Source organism: Saccopteryx bilineata, chromosome 12 (assembly GCF_036850765.1).
Source record: "Saccopteryx bilineata isolate mSacBil1 chromosome 12, mSacBil1_pri_phased_curated, whole genome shotgun sequence".
NCBI lineage: Eukaryota > Metazoa > Chordata > Mammalia > Chiroptera > Emballonuridae > Saccopteryx > Saccopteryx bilineata.
The window spans coordinates 7,749,557-7,768,238 of NC_089501.1; the positions used below are offsets into that span (position 1 = coordinate 7,749,557).

The following is an 18,682-nucleotide window of genomic DNA, read 5'->3' on the forward strand; positions in this document are numbered from 1 at the left end:
GCGTGCCTTCCGTTAACACTTTGAGGCCGGATGACCTACCTAGCTGTGACCCCGCACTCGGTAGGAGGAGGCTCCGCAGGAAGCGCGCGCAGTTACCACCACCCGCCAGCACCTGGGACCGCGCTCAGCCGGGGTGAGGAGTGGGCCCCGCCTCCGCTCCCCGGAAGCCCAATCATCTGAACACCCTGAGCACGTCCCCCTGCCGGCCACGCCCCCAGCCAGCTGGCGGGGCGGGGGGCGTCTTTAAGTGCCCGCTGCTGGGGCCTCGGCTCCGTCGGGCTGCGGAGCTGTGTGTCGGGAGGCCGGAGTGCTAACCCTGAGGCGCCGCTGTGCAAGCGCCTTCCTCGCGGCAGGCTCCGCGCCCTGCGCCGCCTGCCAGCCCCGGGCTCCACAGCTCTCGCCGCGGCCTCACCAGCCCGTCCGCCGGTCTCTGGGCAACTCCTCCGGCAGCTCGCCGGGAACACGCGCTCCCGCGGCGCCCAACGGGACAGGCTGGGGCCATGGTGCCCTCCCCTGCGACGCCCGCCGCCACGCAGGGGACGAGCGAGACTGAGTCGCTCGGCCCCGCGCCCATGGGGGCTGCTTCGCCGCCCGGCCTGGGACCCTCGGACGTTCCCGAGGCGGCCGCCGAGAAGGTGGAGGTAGAGGTGGAGTTGGCGGGGCCGGCGGGTGCCGACCCCCCTCAGCCTCCCGAGGGCGGCTGGGGCTGGCTGGTGATGCTGGCGGCCATGTGGTGCAACGGGTCGGTGTTTGGCGTCCAGAACGCCTGTGGGGTGCTCTTCGTGGCCATGCTGAAGACCTTCGGGTCCAAGGACGATGACCAGATGGTCTTCAAGACAGGTGAGGCGCGGCGCCCGCCGCGGCCAGTCCCGGGGGACACACGCTTGGCCCCCGCAGCCGCCCAGACGCGTTCCGCGTCCGAACTGTGGGTCCACGCCGGCGTGTGCGTCTCGGACGGTCCCTGTGTGCCTGGGTTTTTTTGGGGGGTGGAGGGCACGGCTGGGCCAAATACGGAAAGCAGAGGAGGCAGCCAGATTAGGGAAGGGAAAGGTGAGGGTTTACCTTTTCCTGTTGTGTTCTTTGTCGTGCTTAACGATTTACCAGAGTAGATGATAAAGGTGCAGACTCAACCTTTTTTCCCCAGCGTTAATACGTGGTCTCTTGACTGATTAGGCAAAAAACAAGTCCAAGACCTTCTGCGTAACTCTTTTACATACATTATTTCACTTTATCCTGCATGCAGGCATTGTCAACCCCATTTAGGTGAGCACACTAAAGCTTGGTGAAATAAAAGTGGCTTGGTGAGTAGCAGAATGGAGATAGAATACACCTCTTATGACTTAAAGGGCTAAGTGATTTCCATTGCTAAATTAGAACCCCTCCTCCCTCACTTGGAGGACTTTATATGATTAATTGCCTTTTAAAAACCTTAGTTTTCTGTTAGAGTGAATATTCCTTAGGTCTTTAGTGTGCATATAATAAATATGCAAGACTGTTATTATAAGTTTTAAGGCAGAGGTAATGTCCAGAGTTTTAAAATCTTATATATTATATAAATAATATTCTCCTATAAGTATTGTTCTGCAATTTGCTTTTCTTTTACTCTATGTTATGTCTGCAATTTATCCATATAATACTTCAATTTGAGCTGCTAGCCAAATTTTTTTATTTTAACTCTTGGTTTTCCATTGTAGGATTTTTATATTTTATTTATGCATTGTCCCTTTAATAGACATTTAGATTACTTCCAAATTTACTATAAACAATGCTGCAATGAATATTATTGTACATTGTCTCCTTGCGCATGTATTAAGTTAGGTACCATATTTACCCTGGAATTTCTGCTCTATAAATAGCTCTTGAAGCTGCTGTGTTATGCAGGTCACAAGGGTAGGTACAAAAGTGTTAAAAATGTAATCATTACTTTCTTTGTAAGAAAGGTTACCATTAAAAAGTTTATGCATATGTAATGGCAAACAAAAATAATTTTGTGTCTTTTCTATATGAGTATCAGGTATCTAGGAGGGAAAAGTTCAAGGAGGCTGAACTGACAGTTACCATTTGTTGTTCACTGATTGCTTTCTCATTTGTGCTTGGGGTGGGGGGCTATAGCAGAGCGAGTGATCCCTTGTTCAAGACAGCAACCTTTAGGCTCAAGCCAGCGGCCATGGGGTCATGTCTATGATCCCACACTCAAGCCAGCAACCCCACACTCAAGCCAGATGAGCCCGCACTCAAGCTGGCGAACTCGCGGTTTCGAACCTGGGTCCTCAGCATCCCAGTTCGATGCACTTTCCACTGCACTACTGCCTGGTCAGGCTCACTAATTTTTAACTATGGGACTACATATGAAATACAAGTTTGAAATAATACATATGGACCAAAACAATGTTTCTAACCTTCTTTGTTCCCTCTTGATTAGAATTCTCCTGGTCCCTGAAATGGATACACACCTCCAAGGGTAGTTTACCCTTTGATTGAGGATCACTAATATTCATAAGATAAAGCCAAGTATTTATCCACCAGCAAAGATTTTGTCACTTTATTTTTAGTTTATTTTGCAGATAATTAGGATTCTATTTTTGTTTTGCTTTTTTTAAATACAGAATTATGGTAGAGCATTGGCCTGGCGTGCAGGAGTCCCGGGTTCGATTCCCGGCCAGGGTATACAGGAGAAGTGCCCATCTGCTTCTCTACCCCTACCCCTCTCCTTTCTCTCTGTCTCTTCCCCTCCCGCAGCCAAGGCTCCATTGGAGCAAAGATGGCCCAGGCGCTGAGGATGGCTCTGTGGCCTCTGCCTCAGGCGCTAGAATGGCTCTGGATGCAACAGAGCAACGCCCCCGATGGGCAGAGCATCGCCCCCTGGTGGGCATGCCGGGTGGATCCCGGTCGGGCGCATGCGGGAGTCTGTCTGACTGCCTCCCTGTTTCTAGCTTCGGAAAAATGCAAAAAAAATTTAAAAAAATACAGAATTATAATATTGAGTATTTTTTTTAATTTAATAATTTTATTTTTTTAATGGGGTGACATCAATAAATCAGGATACATATATTCAAAGATAACATGTCCAGGTTATCTTGTCGTTCAATTATGTTGCATACCCATCACCCAAAGTCAGATTGTCCTCTGTCACCTTCTATCTAGTTTTCTTTGTGCCCCTCCCCCTCCCCCTTTCCCTCTCCCTCTCCTCCCTCCCCCTATAACCACCACACTCTTATCAATGTCTCTAAGTCTCACTTTTATGTCCCACCTACGTATGGAATAATGCAGTTCCTGTTTTTTTCTGATTTACTTATTTCACTTCGTATAATGTTATCAAGATCCCACCATTTTGCTGTAAATGATCCGATGTCATCATTTCTTATGGCTGAGTAGTATTCCATAGTGTATATGTGCCACATCTTCTTTATCCAGTCATCTATTGACGGGCTTTTTGGTTTCCATGTCCTGGCCACTGTGAACAATGCTGCAATGAACATGGGGCTGCATGTATCTTTACGTATCAATGTTTCTGAGTTTTTGGGGTATATACCCAGTAGAGGGATTGCTGGGTCATAAGGTAGTTCTATTTTCAGTTTTTTGAGGAATCACCATACTTTCTTCCATAATGGTTGTACTACTTTACATTCCCACCAACAGTGTATGAGGGTTCCTTTTTCTCCACAGCCTCTCCAACATTTGCTATTACCTGTCTTGTTAATAATAGCTAATCTAACAGGTGTGAGGTGGTATCTCATTGCAGTTTTGATTTGCATTTCTCTAATAAGTAACGAAGATGAGCATCTTTTCATATATCTGTTGGCCATTTGTATTTCTTCCTGGGAGAAGTGTCTGTTCATGTCCTCTTTCCATTTTTTTTTAATTGGTTTGTTCGTTTGTTTGTTGTTGAGTTCTTTGTATATTTTGGATATTAGGCCCTTATCTGAGCTGTTGTTTGAAAATATCATTTCCCATTTAGTTGGCTGTTTGTTTATTTTGTTATCAGTTTCTCTTGCTGAGCAAAAACTTCTTAGTCTGATGTAGTCCCATTCATTAATTTTTGCCTTCACTTCTCTTGCCTTTGGAGTCAAATTCATAAAATGCTCTTTAAAACCCAGGTCCATGAGTTTAGTACCTATGTCTTCTTCTATATACTTTATTGTTTCAGGTCTTATGTTTAGATCTTTGATCCATTTTGAGTTAATTTTAGTACATGGGGACAAACTGTAGTCCAATTTCATTCTTTTGCATGTGGCTTTCCAGTTTTCCCAGCACCATTTATTGAAGAGGCTTTCTTTGCTCCATTGTGTGTTCTTGGCTCCTTTATCAAAAATTATTTGACTATATATATGTGGTTTTATTTCTGGGTTTTCTATTGAGTATTTTTTTTTAACAGTCTTTGGACTCCTTGGTTTTTTTATTTTATTTTTTTTAATTTATTTATTCATTTTCGAGAGGAGAGGGAGAGACAGAGAGAGAGAAGGGGGGAGGAGCTGGAAGCATCAACTCCCACATGTGCCTTGACCAGGCAAGCCCAGGGTTTCGAACCGGCGACCTCAGCATTTCCAGGTCGATGCTTTATCCACTGCGCCACCACAGGTCAGGCTCTATTGAGTATTTTTTAAAAAAACTAAACATGTCTCCTGGAACTCTGATATGCATCTTAGTGAGGGAGAACAGTGCTTACTTCCTTCTCCACTCCAGTCTCCCCGCTTGAGAACTGCTGACTGGAGTTTTAAATTCAATTTGAGTACAGTCGTCCCTCGCCATATCGCAGTTTACTTTTCGCGGTCTCCCTGTATTGTGGATTTTTAAATTGTATCTAATTTTGTATCGCAGCTTTTTGCTATCTCGTGGGATTTTGCGGTATATAGGTATTTTAATATATTTATTGTTTTTGCAGTAAAATAAGCAAAATAAGCATGGGAAAGGTTAATAGTGTGGGAAAGGTTTATAACAGGTGGGAAGGGTTTATAAAGCCTTAAAATGTATATAAATAATAAAATAAATACAAGGTCGCTACTTCGTAGATTTTCGCCTATCATGGGGTTCTGGAACCTAACCCCTGCGATAGATGAGGGACCACTGTATATTTTTTTATGATCAGATAGTTAAAGCTCGATGAAAGGTCAGTTAATGGTCAATTCAAAGTATGTTTTCCTATAGTTAGATAGTTAAAGCTCGATGAAAGGTCAGTTAATGGTTAAATGGAAAATGGTTAAAAGTCAGGGAAAGGTGCATTGCTCTGCAGTTCAGCTCTTACCCATTTTTTTTCCTTGCTAAAAAGTAAATCATGTCAATAGTATTCTGTGTGTGCTCAGAAAGTCAAAATGTATTCTTGTGACAAACTTGAACTGGATCCAAAACCAAATTATGAGATACATTTTGTAAAAATAGAAAACCACTATTCATTAAATGGAGATAATTATTGATTTTTCTGGGTATATAGGTATTAATGGCAAGTTGAATTGGTTAGTCTAGTGACTATTTTTAGTAGTAAAAACCTTTTCATCTTGCTTAATTATCCTTTTTATTAGTTTTGACTTCATGTTCCACTTTCAAATGACAGCATCTCAAAGGACTCACACTTGTCAGTGGCTGTTTAAACAGTGACATTCTGCAAAGTTGATTGACGTTTCTGTGTAGATGGAGACAGAAAGTTACCTTTGTTGTGGTAGCAATACCCCCAATTTTGTAGTTATCCCTGAACTCTGGGTTTTGGGGTTTCTTACTTTTTGTTTATTTGTACCTTCTAATTTTTTCTGTGTTGAATAGTATTGCTTTTATAATAGTACACATTTTAATATTTTTAAAATCTACCATTAACATTAGAAATATTAGTCTTCAGACTTAGCCTTCTGTCCCTGGTGATGTTGGAGCATTTATGATGAAACATGGCCAAACTTCAGTTATGTGCCTGAAGCTATGGCTTCTTCCTCTCCAGAAATGATAGTTCAGTTGTGAGGCAGCCCTCTAGTAAGGCAAGGCACTGAAACATTCTTGGATTTGGTTTGTTTAATAAAAGTTGTAATAAGTTAAAAAAAAAAAAGACTAATGGTAAACTTGCCCTAAGAATAAGCCATTTTGTAGGAATAAATGATAGATGAGTGGAGTTTTAGTTATAGGTGTATGTTTTGTTTCCTACTCAGAGGAAAGTGTTTATCATGGAATACACTGGAATTGGCAAAGGGACCTGATTTTGAATAAGATTAGATTATTTGGCCTCTTTTATTTTTGGATCAAAATGGAGATATTTCATATCAGGTGGACAATCATTAAAAGCTAGATCATGTCCTGGCCAGTTGGCTCAGTGGATAGAGGGTCAGCCTGGTGTATGGATATCCTGGGTTCAATTCCTGGGCAGGGCACACAAGAGAAATGACCATCTGCTCCTCTGGCCCCCCTCCTGCTCCCCTTCCTCCTCCCCCTTACTCTCCCCCACCCTCTCCCACTCCCCCCCCTTCCCTTCCTCACTCCCTCTCTTCCTCTCCCTCCCTCTTCCCCTTCCACAGCCAGTGGCTTGATTGGTTCTAGTGTTGGCTTTATGCCCTGAGGATAGCTCAGTTGGTCTGAGTACATCAGCCTTGGGTGCTAAAAATAGCTTGGTTGAATAGAGCATTGGTCTCAGACAGGGGTTGTGGGGTGGATCTGGTAGGGGTGCATACAGGAGTCTGCCTCACTATCCTCTCACCTAAAAAAACAAACAAACAACAAAAAACTAGTTCATGTGGTACTAATCATACCTGAGTCCAACCAGGCACTGCACATTAAATTGTTGAATTTTTTTTTTGTGAGATAAAGATTAGAGAAGGATCCGAAGAGATAATAGACTCATATTTGTGTCTGTATGATAGTTGTTCTTTTTTCAGAGAGAGGGACAAACGAGAGAGATGAGAAGCATCAATTCTTTGTTGCGGCATCTTAGTTGTTCATTGATTGCTTTCTCATATGTGCCTTGACTGTGGGACTACAACAGAGCAAGTGCTCAAGCCAGTGACCTGAGGCTCAAGCCAGCAACCTTGAGTTTCAGGCGACCTTTGGGCTCAAGCCAGAGACCATGGAGTCATTCTGTGATCCCATGCTCAAGATGGTGAGCCTGTGCTCAAGCTGGATGAGCCCACACTCTCGCTGGTGACCTTGGGGTTTCGAACGCGGGTCCTCAAAATCCAGGCCGGTGCTCTATCCACTGTGCCACCCAGGCAAGCCTAGGGTTTTGAATCGGCGACCTCATCGTTCCAGGTTGACACTTTATCCACTGCAACACCACAGGCCAGGCAAGTTTAAAAAAAACAAAACACAAAAAAACCCCTGAGGGTTTATTATTTCTTTCAATAAACTTGTAAATGATCGTTAGTAGGACAGATGACTGACCCTATTCCAGAAATGCTGTGAAATCCTTGATAGGAATCTACTTGAGTCTAAGTAAAAAGAAATTGTGACAAGTTCAGTTCTGTTGGTTTGGAACTTGTAATTATTTGGAGAGGAATTTGGTTTATCTACAGTTATTTCTCTTTCCGTACATTCATGCAGAGGTAGCCATTTTTAGGAGTCGTCCTGAAAGAGTACACTCCTATAAAGCACTGTTTACAACAAAACCTAGGAATACCAAACTTTAACTTTTACTTTAAATTTATAACTGATGCATATATACATATGTCGTTCCATATGCATAGAGGTCATCAGTACAGAGCCAAAGTCCCTTATCTGAAACTCTTGGGACTAGATATGTTTGGGGTTCAGATTAGTTTTGAATTTTGAGAAAGTAATCTGGTATATACACCTATATCTTTTAACAGCCCTCAAGGCAGCACCCTGTAATTGACATTGATATTTCTACAACAAAATGGTTTGGGTATTCAGAACAAATGGGACAGATAGAGATCATAAATAGCCTCATGTGAGTTTAGATCATGTTTTGGAGTGTTGATACCATCTTACAAAAAACTTTGGGTTAGGGGTTTTATTTCAGAATTGAAAATAAGGAATCATAGATTTAAATGTAAATATTTACTTTGTTTTCTGTTTCTCAGTGAACATTCTCTTTAAGGTATGTTTTTCTATATCATATAGTGTACCTAGTGTTTTCAGTAAGTGTAATATTCTACCTTACTGGTTGGTTACCTCAGGTTATTCAGCCAACCTCCTTGGCTGCTGTGTGAATTGCAAGCAGTGTTATGTGGTGTAAGTAGCATATGTGTATACATCTTTAAACAAATTGTTTTTCCCCCCTTTGGATTGCTTCCTTTAGGTATATGTCCAAAAGTGAGATTACTGGTTCAAAGGGTATGAAAACTTGATAACACTTGTTCCATACTGCCAGCTTGTTCTCTAGAGAACTTAAATTGCTTTACTTTGCCCCAGCAATCCACTGGCTTCCTGAAAACTACCCGTGCTAGGTTTATTTTGATCAATTTGATAAGTGCCACTGATATTTTCAAAAATTAGTTTTAAGTCATTTTTCATTGCTTTTACGGCTTTGTGTTCTCCCAGTTTTTGAAGCCTTTAGGAGCAGAAAATGCCTTGGCAATTATACATAATATCTAGAAATATAAGAGGACACATACCAGTCAATAAATTTGGAGTAAAACTTTGATACCACAGGTGGGAATAATAGGAAGGCCTGAGAAAGAGAGAGAGAGAGTGAGAAGGAGAGAGAAGAATTCATTTGTTGTTCCCACTTAGTTGTGCATTCATTAAGTGTTCCCACTTAGTTCTGCTTCCTGAAGAACTGGGGATTGAACCCACAGCCTTGATGTTTTGGGACCACACTCTGACTGAGCCAGCTGGCCAGGGCCAAATTATCTCTTGACACACTTTGGCAGGTGGGACATACCCTTGTTCCCTTTCCTCTGCTCTCTCAGTGCAGGTGTTGATTAAGGCCTTTCTTGGGGTTGAGAGTGGTATTGGAAATTAACCATCTGGAGACTTAGCCATTAGTTCTTTATGACTCTTCCAGGTGACAGACAGCTCATCCCTCAGAGGCTCAGTCTGCAAGAGCAGTCCTGTCTCCTACTTTGCTTCGACCTTCTCTGGACCTGGCTAATTCTGTTGAAAATACTTTAATTAGTCCGAATCTATGTGTGTTTAAAATAATTTTTTGCTTCTGTTGGATTTTTAAAAGTTATATAAAAATCATTCAATTTATTGAGCAAAAACTATGTACTAGGGGCCATGCAAGAAACATAAATTTGACTTACTCCATATTTGTGAGAGGTTATGAGGGCAGACAGAATGCTATGTACATAACTCGAAAGCAATATGCTACCCGTGTTAAGTGCAGTGTAAATAAGAGGATTTGAGAGGAAGGCAAAGTGACTTCTGACTGCGCCGACCAGGGAAGGCTTCCCAGAGGTTGCTTTTGAGTTGGGCTTTAAAAGGATTGGTAAACAGTCCTCAGCAGATTTAGCAGAAAAGGTATTGCATGTGGGGGTGTAGGGCCTGGGCAAGGGCTAGTAAAGTCTAATAATGAATGTTTTACTGTGTAGTTTGTTTTATCTATTCAATCATCCTATGATATTACTCTTATTACGATCTTCATGTTTTATATCGGCAACTGAGACTAGTAAGTAGAGGGGCTGGATTTGAACTTAAATCTCTTGCATCAGGACCCAGGTTCTTTATACTGAACTATATATACCCTGGGCTTATTAAGTGAACAACAAGGAGTGTGGTTTGGTTAGAGCCTAGAGTGTGTAAAGGAAAGTCCTAGAAGGTAGGTTGGAAGGAGGTGGTTGGCGAATGGAAGGTTTGAATGCTGAGTTAAGCAATTCAGACATTATTTAACAGACAGGCAGTGGGACAATAATGAGGGTTTCTGAAGAGGGCCTTCAAAACATGTGAGTGGATTGCAAAAGGAAATAAATAGGAAGAACACCAGTTATGAAGTCCTTGGCTGAAAGCCAGGTGAGATTTGAGGTGCCGCAGCAGAAGAAAGGAAGGTACTTTTGTGAGACATTTCACAGAATGGACTGAAGGAATTCTGGCAAATGATGGTTGTGGCAGGACATGGGAACAGATGATGTCTGTGTCTGGAGACTGCGTGTAAATAATTTTTGAACTGGGAGGCCCCACATTTTCATTTTCAGCTATGTCCCCTACAGATTATGTAGACAGTGATGGCTGGTGCCATTGATAGGACCCAGATCTGTGAAAAGGAGTTGACAGAGAAAGGCTGACTCAGGTATTAGACATATGACTGTTAACTGCCAGCAAAACATCATAGGGTGATGCCAAGCAGATAACTGGAAATGTAAACCTGGAGCCTCAGAGTGAAGCTGAGGCCAGAGGTAGAGCTTTGGAAAGAGTATATGTCTCTAAGAGAAACATGTTGTAATAGTAAAAACCAGGAATTCTGTCGCAAGCAGCTCTGGGGGCTGCTTCTAGGTAGTTTCCACTGAAATCATCTTATTTAAAAGTAACAAAACTTCATCCCTTAAGAAGTCTTTCCAGCATTTAGATTTCTCAAATTCAGATTTGTAACTTTCCAAAGGAAGGATTGTATTTTTACTATCATTGTCTTAAGTATTTCCAAAACTTAGTCTTATGACTTTGTCATTTTTTCCTTTAATTTAACAAGACTTCCGAGACTGTTGGCATTTATGGTTTCTTTCATTCATGATATAGTTAAGCCAGTCTGTAAGTCTTACTTTCAAGATGTTTTAGGCCAAGAGATTGTGAGAATAGCTTAGAATCATTTCAATTAATTTATGTATTTCTAATTTAAATGTATTGACTGTGGTGGAAAACTCGTTCAACAGGCAGGTAATGTTATCTTGTAGATCAGCCTTTACACATAGAGTAACTGAGTCAGCTACTTCATTCACAATTCATAATGAAAACAGCCAACTTTTAAGTGTAGGCTCACTCTTTAAAAAATTGTTTAGGCTCTGGCCATTTGGCTCAGTGGTAGAGCGTCGGCCTGGCGTGCAGGAGTCCCGGGTTCAATTCCCGGCCAGGGCACACAGAAGTGCCCATCTGCTTCTCTACCCCCCCCTCCTTCCTCTCTGTCTCTCTCTTCCCCTCCCGCAGCCAAGGCTCCATTGGAGCAAAGTTAGCCCAGGCGCTGAGGATGGCTCTATGGCCTCTGCCTCAGGCGCTAGAATGGCTCTGGTTGCAACAGAGCAATGCCCCAAATGGGCAGAGCATCGCCCCCTGGTGGGCGTGCCAGGTAGATCCTGGTCAGGCGCATGCGGGAGTCTGTCTGACCGCCTCCCTGTTTCCAACTTCAGAAAAATACAAAAAAAAAAATTGTTTAAAGTCCTGGCTGGTTGGCTCAATGGTAGAGTGTCAGCCCAACATGTGCAAGTCCCGGGTTCAATTCCTGATCAGGACACACAGGAGAATTGTCCCCGGGCACTGAGGATGGCTCCATTGCCTCCGCTTAAGGTGCTAAAAAATGGCTCCAGTTGCAATAGAGCCGGGGTGGGGGGTGGGGGCGTGACAGGGGCGGGGGGATGGGTAGAGCATCACCCCCCTGTGGGCTTGCTGGTTGGATTCCAGTCAGGGCTCATGCGGGAGTCTGTCTCTGCCTCTCCTCTTCTCACTAAATAAATAATAAAAGAAAATAAAAAAAGTTGTTTAGGAAAACTCTTAAAAAATTAAAACAAATGAAATTATGTTCTTTTTTGACTAGGACAAGGGTGGAATATCGTACACTTTGTTAAGAAACCTGACTTGCACACTAGACAACTGAGGTTTGACAGACAGAGGAAGGGTTGTCTGTGTTCTTGTGGTGCTCGCTGGCCGGAAATGGAGTCAGTTCTAGTTCAGATTATAACTATATAGTTCCCTGGCTACACACAGTTGTATTTTGCCTTAATTTCCTGTCACTCAGTATAGCAATGAGCCTCACGGTAATAGAATGTCAGTGTTTTGGATGTATAAAGCACAACAGATATGTCAAACAGTATTGTTACTGAGCAGGTTGGCACTGTCTCTGTGTGGGTGTGTATGTTGACCCATGTGCCGTGCTGTAATCTCTCAGAACTCAGGTCCTGAATTGCTCTCTTGTGATTGAAGCCCGGCTGAAGGTGCTGGAAGTGCAGTGACCCTGGAGGAAGAACCAGTAAAAGCAGGGGGTGGATGAAAAGGGAATTGATAGTTGTGCAAGAAGAGGGTGTCTGCCTTATTTTGTAAGCCGAGACACCCTACCCTTCCAGTAACTCTTTCATCTTTTAATATCATTTGGCTTCATTTACAAGGTCTGAATTAAAGCAAATGATAAGGTTTAAGGCAGTATTTTGACCATGCTGTTGCTGGCTGGGGTGGACTGAAGTACTGGCTTGCTGACAAGTAAATCTGACATCTGATAATTACGGGGAAAGTAGGAAAAGAGAAGTTTAACTAAAATATTTTTTCTTCAGAATTTGAGTAATAGAAACCATATAGTCTTAAGTCCTGTGCCAACACACCAGACAGAAAGAGACTTGTAAATACCAATGGTTGGGAATCACAAAAGAGTTATACATACTTTTTTGGTATACACTTTAAAATACACTGTTTTCTATAACTTAGAGTTCATTTGTTATGTGTATGCTAGGATAATTACTTTTGTATATATGGTAATTGGTGTTTTTTTTTTTTGTAACTTTGATTAGGAACAAATACTAAGCCACTTAAAAGGCAAACTATTATTCTTTTCAGGGAAAAAATGGGTAAAAGTAATGCTTAATCCAATTAATCTGCCTTCTTCCTCTAATTCATCCTGATGACTTTGGGTGTCTGGTGGCAACTGAGAATGGGTTATGGAAAAATGTCAAGGCAGTGTAATCCCTATTATTTATGGTCACTTAAGAGGATAAATTGATCATTGGTCATTAATCTTTGGATAATTACTCTATTTAGTTGGAAACATTCTTAGCTTTTTGGAAAGCAAGTCAGTGAGTTAGAACTGTCAAAATTGATCAGTTTTTCTGAGTCTAATGATAAGTGAATGGAAACGAGTTGCCTTCAGCCTTTTCTCTCCTGAGCTGCAGTATGATCATTCTGTAACTCTGGGAACTGTATATGGAACAACAGGGAAAAGACATTAATATACTACCTTGTGATTTTCAGATGGGCATGAATAGCCTTACCCGATCTGAGGATTAATAAAATTACCTGAACGGGTAAAGGCTTGTGACCTGTATATGTGTTTTGGTTGCTAAAATTAGGCAAGTTAATAATGTTATAAAATTTGTTTAAATATAGATTATTTAGGAAGTGAGTCTTTGGTAATAGCAATTCCATTTATGTAGTAAATAAATATCTTGAAGGACTTGACATTAAATATTTTTTTTTCCTTTTATTTGAGAGGTAGGGGAAGAAAGAGAGAGAGAAGCATTAACTCATCGTTCCACTTAGCTGTTCCATTTAGTTGTGTACTCATTGATTGCTTCTCATATGTGCCCTGACTGAGGATGGAACCCACTACCTTGGTGTGCCAGAACAATGCTCTATCCACTTAGCCACCCAGCCAGAGCCAGTGGTCAACATTGTTTAAGAACTGTATTTATTAGGTGCTAGATGTGGGAGTGGAAATAAGGAAAAAAATATACTGCAAGTCCCAAAGAAATAAAAAGACGAGGAAATCCTTGCTTTGTTTTCTTTATGGGTATAGTGTCTCAAAGGCAGACTCTCATGTTCATCGTTTGGATTTTGAGGTTTTCATTTAGAAGTTTCCCAAAGCATCTCTGTATTTGAGAGCAAATGAGATTGCTGTGTGGTTAGAATCAGAGACATGCAATTTATTTATCACACAGCGTTGCCACTTTGGTAATAACAGATTCACATGCTTATGTCATAGGAAATAAAACAGAATTCTACTATGTATTGTTTCCAATCAGTTGAAAAGGATTTGTGTCATTATGAGAAACAATACCACATATGGGATTGAATTTCTGTAGAATTAAAATGTAGATAAGGACATTTAGAAAACAAATACAAATTTAGAAATCTTAACTAGGACCCATTTTTAAAGACTCACTTTAATTAATTTTTAAAAGTCAACTTTATTGAGGGATAATTATATAATGTTAAAATTTAATAATTTTAAGTTTACAATTTGGTGAGTTCTGACAAATGTATACAGTCATGTAACCAACATCACAGTGATGACCTGGAGACTTTTCATCACCCCAAGATACTCCCTTGTGCCCCTTTGTAGTCAGTCTTCTTCTGTACCTCAGCCACTGGCAACCATTGACATGTTTACTGCCACTATAGTTTTGCTTTTTCTGAAATTTTCTGTAAATGGAATAATACTGTATGTTTCTTTTGTGTCTAGCTGTCACTTAGTGAGATGCTTTTGAGATTCACCCATGTTTTTGCATGTAGTTTATTACTTTTTATTGCCGAGGAGTATTCTGTTGTATGTCTGCATCACAATTTTTTTTATCCATTCATATATTGATGGACATTTGACTTGTTTTCTGTTTTTGCCTTTTATGAATCATACTGCTATGACTATTGTGTGCAAGACTTTGTGTGGACATATGTTTTCATTTCTCTTGTGCACACTTTATTATTGTTTTAATTTTATTCTTTATGCTTATCTGTATAAAAAATAATACTATACATATATATATATTTTTTAATTAAAAGAAATTGTGGCCTAACTAGTGGTGGTGCCGTGGCTAGAGTGTCTACCTGGGACATTAAGGTCCCAGATTCAAAACCCTAAGCCTGAGTTTGAGCATGGGCTGACCAGCTTGAACGTGGGGTTGCCAACTTAAGTGTGGGATCATAGATATGATCCCATGGTTGCTGGCTTGAGTCCAAAGATCTCTGATTTGAAGCCCAAGGTCACTGGCTTGAGCAAGCAGTCACTGGCTCAGCTGGAGCCCCCAGTCAAGGTACATATAAGAAGCAAACAATGAACAACTGAAGTGCTGCAACTATGAGTTGATGCTTCTTATCTCTCTCCCTTCCTATCTCTCTCTCTCTTGCAAAAAAATTTTTTAAAAAAGGAGGAATTGTGACTGTGAAAATATGGAATAGTGGGAATGGGAGGACTCTGAAGGATGGGTTTTCACTTGGGTGATTGGGTGGCACTGTCAATCCACAGTCAAATATGGCTGAGGATTTCTATTTTTAAAAAAGACTGAAGAGGGTTCACTGAAGTGAGTCATTAGGAAATCACTGATGATCTTTGGCCTTGGTATGCAGGGTATGGGGCCTGAGTATATAGTGTGTGAGGCAGTGAATGGAGGTAGAGATGGGGGTGCAGGCTAATGAATGAGGAAGTACCATCAAGGGGAGAAATAAGGTGGTAGCTGGAGGAAGACTGGGGTCAAGGATGGGTAAGAAATTAATTTGTTAAAGATGGAAGTAGTTTCAGGAGAAGAAGGCTGTAGAGAGAGAGAAGGTGAAGTTACCAAGTGGCTAATTGATAGAATAAGGTTCATGAGTAGGGAGCAGATTGGAGATGAGGGAACCCAGCACTCAGCTGGTGGAGGTGGAGTTCACCAGAGGTGCCACCTATTGGGGCCTGTAGAGAAGAAAGGAGAAACCGGAGCAAATGGAGGTAAGGTTGGGGAGGATCAGGAAAACCAGGGGCCTGTGTTTTCTCTTTGTTAAGTGTGGTGTGTGGGGTTGAATTGCAGATTTGAAGAGAGTGGCAAAGGTTTGGGAGCTGACTAGTGGTAGGAAAAGGATTGATAACAGTTTTGAGATTGGAAACCATGAATTTAAAGTGAAACCAGTTTCTAAGATTGTGGCTTCCACCTCTGCAGCTGGATATGTGAGCAGGGAAGGTGAACTGAACAGTTGATATAAGGCTAGAAGAGAATCGAAGCAAAGTAATATCACATTTTCTATTTTCAGCTCTGTGCCTTCTGGCTTCTTCTTTTCTCCACTTTTTAATATACCATTCTGCAACTTCTAAGAACACATGTGTTTTAAGTCTTTGGTGAAGTTGATTAAAAACATTTCACAACCCAGTGCAATTTTTATGCTATTTAAAATATTATGGTAAAATATGTGTAACATAAATCTACAATTTTAATCTTTTTAAGTGTACATTTCAGTGGCATTCACAATTTTGTGCTCCCATCGCCACTATATTATAATTTTAATTTGAAGCATGACTTTGTCATCTTTTTCCTCTCTCTGTATCAGTTCTGATCCATAAATTCAACATAGTCCTTTGTTGGATTCAGTATTCATATTTTTGAAATTGAGGAATTAATAACAGTACTACCAAGTTTAACTTTGGCAGGTGCTATATAAAGCACAGTTGTGGCATTAGCTTTCTCGTTATTTAGTTGTAATTATTTATTATTGTCTCTTCTCTTTACTAAATATATAAGGTTCACGGTGCAGGTGCTATCTATGTCTGATGTTTACAATGATATTTGTATTGTCAGGCACAGTGCTTGGCACATAGTAGGCATTCAGTGAAGTTTTTTAGTAAATGAAAGTCCTTCATTGAAGAAATTTGTATGTTTAATAAGTTTTTTTCTGTATGCTTAATATGAAGTAGGCAAAACTTGTATTTACACATTAATACAGATTACAGGGCATGGCACATTTTGATGTCTAGTTAATTAATAGAAATCAAAAAGAGTTTATATTTGCAATTTCATGTTGGAGTGTATTAGAACAGATTGTGCATTAAACAAATGGTTGTACAGAATTGGCAGCAGTAATCTGGAAGCTTGAAGACTGTAGGTTAATTAGGATAACTTGACAGAAAGTGAGTTAATCAAATTTGAGAGTTGAAAGAATGTTCCAATAATTTATGTTCAAACACACTTCAAATACATCAGCAGGTAACAGGAACTTTAGTTGCATAACGCTCCAAACATCAGCACACCAGTGGATTTTATGATTTACAGTAATGTTATGGAGAAAGAAAACTAAAAAAATAGTTTGAGGTTGTTTGGTTCTCTTACCCTATATTAAATATAATACACTAGAGTTTAAAATAGTACTTTTGTTAAAGATAAAAAAGATACAGTTTAATGCCCTGGCTGGTTGGTTCAGTGGTAGAGCATTGGCCCAGCGTGTGGAAGTCCCAGGTTTGATTCCTGGTCAGGGCACACAGGAGAAGTGTTCATCTGCTTCTCCACCCCTCCCCTTCTCACTTCTCTCTCTCCTCCTCTGTCTCTCTTCTCCTCCCCTCCTGCAGCCATGGCTCGATTGGAACAAGTTGGCTGCAGGTGCTGAGGATGGCTCCATAACTTTGCCTTAGGCACTAAAATAGCTTGGTTGCTGAGCAACAGAGCAATGGCCTCAGATGGGCAGAGCATTGCCCTGTAAGTGGTTTGCCAGGTGGATCCTGGTCAGGGCATATGCAGGAGTCTGTCTTTCTGCCTCTTTGCCTCTCATTTAATAATAATAATAATAATAATAATAATAAAATTTAAAAATGTAAATAAAACAAAACAATGTAAGAAGTAAAAAGATAATACAGCTTATTAATAAATTATTTTAGGATTTCTATTTTTTCTTTTACAGTTACATTTATGAATAAATTCAGTAATACTTTTATTTATTTAAAAATATGCTTAATATGGGCATGTCTGTGTTAACTGGTATTAAATAAGTAAAACACTATCATTTTTTTCCAACTGGCTTATGGGTAAATGGAGTTAAAGGAAAAAAACCACATGTATATGGATTAATTAACAATAATGCATTCCTATAATAATAATCACAATATGTCCTCTGATTCTGAAAAGTAAGGGCTCTTGGTGTATATTTGTAGAAAAACTTATTGAAACCCTTTTAAAAAAATAATACCTCCCTCCAGCAAAGTATTTTTGGATTATATGGAAAGAGAAAAGACCGTGCTGTGAGGAGCCAGAGTTCTATCAGTTCCTTACCCCTTTTGATTCTCTCTATAAGTTAAAAATGGAATTTGGTTTTAGGAATCAGTAATGGGGATTTTCTTCTGTGCCATCAGTAAAATCTAGTACTGAAGAATTGCTATGGCTAGTGTGTGTGTGTGTTTGTGTGTGTAGGAGAGCGACAAACAGACAATGGACATAGGTCTTTGAAATGGACTTCCTCAACTAAAGAATAGAGAGAAGAATGTAAATGAGTGCGGAGATAGGGGAGTGGAGAGATGAGGTGAGGTGGAGGGAGGAGGAGGAGCAGAATCTGAAGAAACAAAGACTGAGCTGCGGTGTGGGTTGTGTAAAAGCCACTGCCTTGTCTCTCCATCACTGCAGCCTGCTTTGTCATGATGGTGGTGGTAGCCCACTTTGAGTGAGTGAGAGGAGCTGGCTGTGTGAGGCAGGTCCTGCGATCTTAGTGCGTGCGTGGCTGACGGGAGCAAGTTGTGTCTCTGCTGGGCTCTGGAGTAGCAACAGCACAGATTTCCAGGAAACGTTCCTCCTGTCATCATTTTTATTCCTGAGTTATCACGTTCCGTTATTTAGATGTGTGCTGTCCCCAACTACTTACATATCAAGCAGGCAGCTTTTGGGTTTTTTCTCCCCCTTATTTCTATCCTGAGTGTTACTCTTCTTTTAGTCAAGCACCCATATTTGAACACAACAGTTGCCATTTCTAAAACTAGTAAGCATAAGATTTCCTCCTTACCTAAATGACTCTTAATCCTATGGTGTGTAGTGGTGAAGTAAGACATTTAAAGATGTTACATACATGTAACAGTATTGGTAAGTCTCAAGAACAGAGTATTGGCCCTGGCCGGTTGGCTCAGTGGTAGAGCGTCGGCCTGGCGTGCGGAAGTCCTAGGTTCGATTCCCGGCCGGGGCAC

At 41.0% G+C, this 18,682-nt stretch overlaps 1 protein-coding gene across 1 annotated transcript in view; it reads left to right on the plus strand.

The window, feature by feature from the left end:
• The first annotated feature begins 230 nt into the window (after window positions 1-230).
• The window catches only part of SLC16A10 (solute carrier family 16 member 10), a 157,667-nt gene continuing 139,215 nt past the window's right edge, over window positions 231-18,682 (plus strand). Inside the window, exon 1 of the mRNA XM_066247767.1 lies at window positions 231-840. Coding sequence (XP_066103864.1) covers window positions 501-840 — 340 coding nt within the window. The 5' untranslated portion in view covers window positions 231-500. The remainder of the gene's footprint in view (window positions 841-18,682) is intronic.